The sequence below is a fragment of the Euphorbia lathyris genome, chromosome 1 (genome assembly GCF_963576675.1).
Source record: "Euphorbia lathyris chromosome 1, ddEupLath1.1, whole genome shotgun sequence".
In the NCBI taxonomy this organism is placed as follows: domain Eukaryota; kingdom Viridiplantae; phylum Streptophyta; class Magnoliopsida; order Malpighiales; family Euphorbiaceae; genus Euphorbia; species Euphorbia lathyris.
The window spans coordinates 16,901,200-16,910,029 of NC_088910.1; the positions used below are offsets into that span (position 1 = coordinate 16,901,200).

The 8,830-nt window shown below is 39.0% G+C and overlaps 1 protein-coding gene across 1 annotated transcript; it reads left to right on the forward strand.

The window, feature by feature from the left end:
* The first annotated feature begins 1,194 nt into the window (after positions 1–1,194).
* Positions 1,195–8,223, forward strand: LOC136223125 (dicarboxylate transporter 1, chloroplastic). The gene is made up of 3 exons (XM_066010954.1): positions 1,195–2,464; positions 7,142–7,363; positions 7,505–8,223. The coding sequence occupies exons 1-3, from the start codon at positions 1,349–1,351 to the stop codon at positions 7,865–7,867; spliced, it is 1,701 nt and encodes a 566-aa protein (XP_065867026.1). The 5' UTR covers positions 1,195–1,348; the 3' UTR covers positions 7,868–8,223.
* The last annotated feature ends 607 nt before the right edge of the window (positions 8,224–8,830 follow it).

Genomic DNA, 8,830 nt, shown 5'->3' on the forward strand with positions numbered 1-8,830 from the left:
AAAGACCAAAATGTCCTCCACCCCTGCGTAAGGACCAAACTGCCCCTGGTCAAGTGAAGAGTCACCAGTTTTACTTATTATGTATTGAGTCAGATAGATTAACTCAATCTTCAATACGTAACCTTTTGGACTTCCAAGGCTTTCTCTTCTTCTTCTTGCTATGGATCTTTTCTGTAAATGAAGAACAAATACTTTCTTCTTCATCTTCATTATTTCAACAATACATATAGCTTTTACTCCACAACGAATACTTATTTGATTTTTTTTGCTAATCCTTTTATCTGTATATTATCGTTAAATTAGTAGAGAAAGATTTAAAGGGGGCGAGCGGATGCTCATATATCCACTAGTCATTGAAAAACGCTAAATCCATGAAATTGTATATGCGATTTTAAGTTTTTATACAAAAACAACTAAAAAAATATCGATTGTTCACTTATAAATTACCAGAAAACACTACAAACCCTCATGCCAATTAATTTTGGATTCATCCCTGAAATTGATATTTATTGATTTTCAATCAAAATATTGAAAGCCTCAAATAACATAATAATAGATAGTATTTTTTTAAGAAAAAAATAGTTAGAAAGCTTGATATTATCATTTTATTTTAAATATGTTTATTCCTTACAAATTAGACTTGATATTATAATTGTTGTGACAAACAATTATTAATAAGAAAGAAATTTCAATCATACTTTATATAAATTATCTCTATTTATTTTCTTTCAATTTTAATTTTTAGTTTTATTTACGTTTTTATATGATGAAAATATAAAATATTATAAATTTTAGTATGATTACTTTTTAATTAAAGAAAAATATAATTATTCATAAAATACTTTTAATTTCACTAAAGTCTACTTAAAAAGTTTTATATTTCATATTTTAAGAATTATTAAATTAATAAACAAGATACTACTTAAAAAGTTTTATATTTCATATTTCATATCTTCAACTAGTTATTTTTTAGAGAATGAAACAAGATACTACTTGCTATGCAATATATGGGTCCAAGTGGGCCGATGAGCAGAAAATCTTAGACGGACATTTCCTGCTCACGGCGGAAATACCAAAGAGGGCCCCCGTACACAAACAAAACAAACTTCTGAAACCAGCCGTCAGATCCTAATCGAACGGCACAAATCAATCCTCCTTCATTTCCAATATAAAACCCCACTTTTACCAACCCTTCATGCAATTTCCTTTCTCACTTTCCTTTCTTCTCCTTCCATTTTTCTACAGATGTTCTTTTCTGAGTTAAACCACTGAGAAAAAGCAGAAACACCCTGTGTGTCAGAGTCGGCGTCGTCGTCTTCTTCTCTCTTCCGATCAAACTGCGCCGTCGATGGCGTCACTAGCTCTCACATCCACCTCTTCCTGCTCCCTCGCCTTCAATTCTATTCCCTCTATCAAATCGCGCTCTCTCACTCACCTCAGATCCACTCCCAATCGATTTCCTTCCCTCTCGAAACTCTCCGTCAATGGTAAATTTTATTCTGCCACTCCTTTCCTTCCGAAGCTCTCCAAATCTAATGTTGCCGGAATTGTTCAGAGACGTAAAAGCTCTGATTTAACGGTCAAAGCATCCGCGGCACCGGCGGCGACACCTGCCTCTTCGACCCCGCAGCCATGGCAGGGAGCTGCAATGAAGCCATTACTAGCTTCAATAGCTACAGGTGTCATTCTATGGTTTGTTCCTGTTCCATCAGGTGTCTCGCGGCCGGCGTGGCAATTACTCGCCATTTTTCTTGCTACAATTGTCGGCATCATCACTCAACCTTTGCCGCTCGGCGCCGTCGCATTGATGGGATTAGGCGCTTCTGTACTCACTAAAACTTTAACATTCTCTGCCGCGTTTTCGGCTTTCGGTGATCCGATCCCGTGGCTAATTGCGCTCGCTTTCTTTTTTGCGCGAGGATTTATTAAGACTGGACTTGGAAACAGGATAGCTTATCATTTCGTTTCATTGTTTGGATCTTCTTCTTTAGGTTTAGGTTACAGTCTTGTATTTAGTGAAGCTTTATTAGCGCCTGCAATTCCTTCAGTTTCTGCTAGAGCTGGAGGGATTTTTTTACCGTTGGTGAAATCTTTATGCGTTGCTTGTGGTAGCAATGTTGGTGATGGTACAGAGCATAAGCTTGGGTCGTGGTTAATGTTAACTTGCTTCCAAACGTCGGTGATTTCTTCTGCCATGTTCTTGACTGCCATGGCGGCCAATCCTTTGAGTGCTAATTTGACATTTAACACGATTAAGCAGACAATTGGCTGGACTGATTGGGCTAAGGCTGCAATTGTTCCGGGATTGGTATCTCTGGTTGTTGTGCCCTTGATTTTGTATATTGTTTATCCTCCTTCTGTAAAAAGCAGCCCGGATGCACCTAAGTTGGCTAAAGAGAGGTTGGATAAGATGGGGCCAATGAGCAATAATGAGATTATTATGGCCGGCACTCTGCTTCTCACGGTAAATATATTGTTTTTTTTTTTTTTTTTTTTTTTTTTTTTTTTCTCTCTCTCTCTCTCTCTCTTTTAAATGTTTGTTGCCTGTTTATTTTGTTTCTAATTCTAACCGTTAAGTCATAATCTGTCACCAGTAAAGTTCTGCAATTTGACTGAATGTTGTTTGAGTGGTAGTTTGATTCACTGAACTGCATTGGCATCCATAATAGAATTCTTGTATGTTGCATTGGGCTTTTCTTGCTCATAAACATTAAGGAATATTTATTATCATTATTATATATTGAGTGAACTCTGTTTTTCAACTCCTAAAATGGCTCCGAGTATTGATTCGCTGCAAATTGAACTCTATGCAGGGAAGTCCATTGTAATGTGTGTCTAAAACGTGTGTTTTACAGGAACAATGATTTCGAAAACAGAACATTTCAGGTCTATTAATATATGCAATCGATTGCATGTTCAGGACATACTGTTTAACTTCGCCTATGTCTATTCTGGTATTGAGGATGGAATTCTATGCTATGTTAAGCTACCCCTGATTTCCTAGTAGATACTTTCCGCTGATATAGGGGAACTATATTCTCAGTGCTAATTCTAATGGCAATCAGTTTTGTTGTTTGTTTCAAACAATGAGACATTTAAATTCTGTTTCTGTCAAAGGCAGGGTTACTTTTGGATTTCAAATGTTTTCAATATATCATTTCCAAGGCAATACATGTCGCTGATTTAAAAGTTCTATATTAACGATCAACTCTTTGATGGTATCTGAATAGACAATTTGGCAGAGGGAGCATTTGCAATAGTGCTAACTATCTTTTTTTGTGATTTATACTTATATTATTATATAAATGTCCAATATTTAGATATAGAGTTGGCAATCATTAGCTTTCTGAGACATGGTTACTGCTACACTAGTTGAGTTACTGTTATAATAATTGAGTTTAAGGAGACACTAAGCCATAGGATTCAGCTGTTTTTGTGCCTTGACAATTTTCAAGTTCGGAAACATATGAGAACACCTATAGACTAAGAATAATGTTCTGTGCAAGCATGCTCATAAAATACAACAACAACAACAAAGCCTTAGTCCCGAAATGATTCGGGGTCGGCTAACATGAACCATCATATAAAACCGTGAAAATCAAGTCGTGTCAGCGACACAGATTCGCTCCCTCCACTCCGTCCTATCCACTACCATATTTTCCTCAATTCCCAATAAACTCATATCACTCTCGATCACCCTCCTCCAAGTTTGCTTAGGTCTTCCCCTACCCCTCACCACTACATCCCTTTGCCACTCTTCGGTTCTCCTAACCGGCGCATCAAGCCCTCTACGTCTCACATGGCCAAACCACCTTAGTCGGTTTTCTCTCATTTTATTCTCAATAGATGTGACCCCTACTTTTGTCCTAATTATTTCATTACGCACCCGGTCCTTTCTCGTGTGACCACACATCCATCTCAACATACGCATCTCCGCCACCGACATCTTATGGATGTGGCAGTGTTTCACTGCCCAACACTCCGTACCATATAACAATGCTGGTCTAATTGCCGTCCGGTAGAATTTACCCTTCAATCTATTAGGCATCCCGGGATCACAAAGGAAACCCGTAGCACTCTTCCACTTCGACCAACCAGCTTTAATCCTATGAGCAACATCTCCATCTACTTCTCCATCCGTTTGGATAATAGATCCTAAATACCGGAAGCAATCCGAGGCCTGAACAACTCTCCCATCTAGGATGATTGTCCCTGCCTCCCTACTCCTACGGCCGCTAAACTTACACTCTAAATATTCTGTCTTACTTCGACTCAACTTAAAGCCTCTAGATTCTAGAGTTTGCCTCCATAGTTCCAACTTCATCTCCACTCCTTCTTTCGTCTCCTCAACCAACACAATATCATCTGCAAACAGCATGCACCATGGTATACCATCTTGAAGTGAACTTGTTAGTTCATCCATAACGATGGCAAAAAGAAATGGGCTTAGTGCGGAACCTTGATGCACTCCAATCGTAATAGGAAACTCTTCAGTCTTCCCAACACTAGTACGTACACTCGTGCATACTCCCTCATACATGTCCTTTATGATGTCAATATATTTCCGCGAAATGCCTTTCCTTATCAAGGCCCACCAAAGTACTTCCCTTGGTACCTTATCATATGCTTTCTCCAAGTCAATGAAAACCATATGCAAGTCTTTCTTCTTATTTCGATAGTGCTCCATTAATTGTCTCATTAGATGGATGGCTTCCATAGTTGATCTTCCCGGCATAAAGCCAAACTGGTTTTCCGAGATCTTCACCGTCCTCCTTAGCCTTTGTTCAATCACTCGCTCCCAAAGTTTCATAGTGTGACTCATTAATTTGATTCCCCGATAGTTGGCACAATCTTGGACATTGCCTTTGTTCTTATACAAAGGGATTAAGGTACTTTTCCTCCATTCTGATGGCATCTTATTGTTTCTCCAAATTTTGTTGAAGAACGTCGTCAACCATTCGATTCCTCTTTCTCCCGAACATCTCCAAATCTCAATAGGGATGCCATCAGGTCCTACTGCCTTCTTCAACTTCATCTTACTTAATGCCATTTTGACTTCACCCTTTTGAATTCTCCGCAGGCATTCATGATTTATCATATCGTGATGGATACTTATATCTCCAACATCTTGTTGGCGATCTCCATTAAATAAGTCATCAAAATAGGACCTCCATCGTTCCTTGATATCCTTATCTCCAACTAGGACTTTCTGGTCCACATCCTTCACACATTTAACTTTTCCGAGATCTCGCGTCTTCCTATCTCTCATCCGAGCAATTCTATATATGTCTCTTTCCCCTTCTTTCGTATCCAATCTTGTATACAGATCCCGATTCACCTTTGCTCTAGCATCTCGTATGACCTTCTTTACTTCCCTTTTAGCCTCTTTGTATTTTTCGTAGTTCTCGTCACTCCTACATTTCCCCAATAGTTTATAGGATTCTCTCTTACTCTTTACTGCTTGTTGTACTTCTTCTGTCCACCAAGATGTGTCCTTACCCGGTGGCATGCTACCTTTAGATTCCCCTAGAACTTCCTTCGCTACTTCCCTTATACTATGCTCCATCTTATTCCATATCGAATCTATATCTGAATCCATATTGCAAGTCCAAATATCTTTTTTGGTCATCTCATCCACAAATTTTTGTTGATTCTCCCCTTGCAATTTCCACCACTTACTCTTAGTCTCTATTTGAGGTGTTTGTTTTCTTATACATTTCCTACTTCGAAAATCTAGCACCACTACTCTATGTTGGGTTGTCGTACTCTCACCAGGGATCACCTTACAATCAATATAACTCTTTCTCCAAGCACTCCTTACTAAGAAGAAGTCAATTTGGCTCGCATTACCGCCACTCCGATAAGTCACTAAGTGGGATGTTCTCTTCATAAACCATGTGTTCATGATACTCAAGTCATAGGCTGATGCGAATTCCAAAATATCATTTCCTGCTTCATTCTTATCTCCAAAACCATACCCTCCATGAACACTCTCAAACCCATCTCGCCTAGAACCCACGTGTCCATTGAGATCACCCCCTAGTACCATTTTTTCATCCCTAGGAACCTGTTGCACCACTTCCTCTAAGTCATCCCAAAAAGCTTGTCTTATAGACACATCTAATCCTATTTGTGGCGCATATGCACTAATGACATTCACAACCTCATCCCCTATCACTAGCTTAACACTCATAATTCTATCGCTCTTCCTAGACACCGCTACTACCTCATCAATATACTCCCTATCAATAAGAATACCTACTCCATTTCTACCCTTATCCTTTCCTGAGTATCAAAGCTTATAACCCCAAGGAGCTATCTCTCTAGCCTTAGCTCCAACCCACTTGGTTTCTTGTAGGCATAATATATTTATTCTCCTCCTCTTCATAACATCTACAATTTCAGCTAATCTTCCTGTCAAAGAACCTATGTTCCATGTCCCAAAGCGTAACCTACTACCCTTACCCCTACCCCTACCATTACCGTGGACTAGCTTATTTACCCGCAACCCTTGCATATTTGACACCACCCCCGGGTCCTGGGGTGGCGCGCCGCTTCGGGGCGACGACCTAGCAACCCTTGCACATTTATCACTACACCCGGGTCTAGGAAGTGCAGCGCGTCGCTGAGTAGGGAACGCCCCAACGGTATTTATATTATGGTTCATGTCATAAGATGTGACTAAGTTTTACGCTGGCCGCCACAAACCTACCGCAACCCTCCTCCTTTGTCCGGGCTTGGGACCGGCTGTAAAGGCCACCAAGTGACCCTCACAGGCGGAGTTAAGCATGCTCATAAAATCAATTAATAAATTTTATTAAGAGCAACATTTTTTTTTTTTTTATCATTTTTAATGATGTATATTGAATCTGTCATAAGACAATCACGAGTCAATGTATATGCATAAATCTCATCTGCAAAATGGAAATTCACACTAGAACCTTTTGATCTGGAGCATCACAGTTTCTTCATATCTTAAATCTTTATCAGTCTCGTCAATTACTCTTGCAAAGCAATATTATAAAGGTAGCTTATTCTATAATTTGGCAGATGTATTTTATGTGTTTGTGGTGGCATGTATCTTCACATTATGCTCCGTATAATAAATGGTTTTCTTTTCATTTCTTCTCCACAAATATAGGTAGGGCTCTGGATTTTTGGAGGGATGCTGAACATAGATGCGGTTACTGCTGCTATTCTTGGATTGTCTGTTCTCCTTATCACTGGAGTGGTGACATGGAAGGAGTGCTTATCTGAATCAGTTGCCTGGGATACCCTCACATGGTTTGCTGCCCTCATTGCCATGGCTGGGTATCTCAACAAGTATGGTCTAATCTCTTGGTTCAGCCAAACTGTCGTTCAGGTTTGTGTTTCCGCTTTTATGTCTTCTCAATCATTTCATCAATGAACTTATTGGCCACATATCTTAAACAGCGTAGTATATATGGGCTCAGAGTTAAGTGCAAATGAAGTTCACTGACACATTTCTTGTTTATTTCCACAGTTCGTTGGTGGACTGGGTCTTTCATGGCAGTCGTCTTTCGGCATTTTGGTTCTCCTCTATTTCTACTCCCATTACTTCTTTGCTAGCGGAGCTGCTCATATTGGTGCCATGTTTACAGCCTTCTTGTCTGTAGCCAGTGCCCTAGGTACTCCACCATATTTCGGAGCCATGGTGTTGGCCTTCCTTTCAAACCTTATGGGAGGCCTTACACACTATGGCATTGGCTCTGCACCTGTTTTCTATGGTGCCGGCTATGTGCCCCTTGCGCAATGGTGGGGTTATGGGTTCCTGATATCTGTTGTTAACATTATTATCTGGCTTGGAATTGGAGGGGTTTGGTGGAAGTTCATTGGCTTGTGGTGAAGGAACGGTCATGAAAATTTGCCGACCCTATTTTTATTAATCCCCTGATCTAATCCACCTTTAGATGAGGTTTTCACTGTCTGATTTTCTGGCTAGTCCTAATTCTTTTTTCAAAAAAGAAAAAAAAAACAATCTTTTGGTCAAAAACTTGGACGGAAAGATGACACACACCTGGTCTATTTAGAGCAGAAATTAGAATCTGTTCCGAAATTTTGACATGGCAGAGCAAATGCCTGTTATTATTTAATTTCTATTGTTAATACATTTAGCTTTTCTGGTGGTTTGTGAAGAAAGTGAGGTTAGTAAAAACTAAATTCTTTCTGCAGTTTATTTTTCATACGCACTCCTGCTATTCATGATTTCTCACTTGTGGGGGTGTCCATCTGGTTAGGGTCATTTTCTTTTCTTGGAAATAAATATTGATCTTTTATGCAGGTTATTATTAGAGTATGGATTTTGCAGGTTTTTATTATTATTTGAGGCCTAATACATCCCTAACCTCTCAAAACTTGTCAGAAAAGTCTAACTTTCAACTTTGAAAATGACTGATTAGCCCCTTGAAGTTGCTTAAAATGTCATGGTTAACCCCTTTAATAGTTCACAAGTTTAAAGAGTTAATTGTGTCATAACAATATTATGTTTTCTATATATTCTATACTGAGTGAGTGAATCTGACCGGTCACCGTCTCCTCCACCTAAGCTTTAGATGTAAAGGTGATTGACTAATACGATACGATATATGAAGCAATAAAAATGATAATCATATCAAATGTACTGTGTCAGTTAGTTGGGTCATTTTTGTAAATTGCTTTAATTAACATCTATTATTCTTGTGGAATGCCTTGTTAGATAAATCCATTATTGTGTGTGAACTAAAGAGATCCTGTGTGGTTGTAGTGGTATGGTAGAGTGGTGTTATAGTTCAATCAATTATTGTTTATGATAAGAGTTAGCAGAAATGAA

Excerpts from the sequence above, each read along its gene's own strand:
- LOC136223125 (XM_066010954.1), top strand. The coding sequence starts at position 1,349 with ATGGCGTCACTAGCTCTCACATCCACCTCTTCCTGCTCCCTCGCCTTC. Across the intron at positions 2,465-7,141 it reads CCGGCACTCTGCTTCTCACG|GTAGGGCTCTGGATTTTTGG; the intron begins GTAAATATATTG and ends CCACAAATATAG. Across the intron at positions 7,364-7,504 it reads TCAGCCAAACTGTCGTTCAG|TTCGTTGGTGGACTGGGTCT; the intron begins GTTTGTGTTTCC and ends TTATTTCCACAG.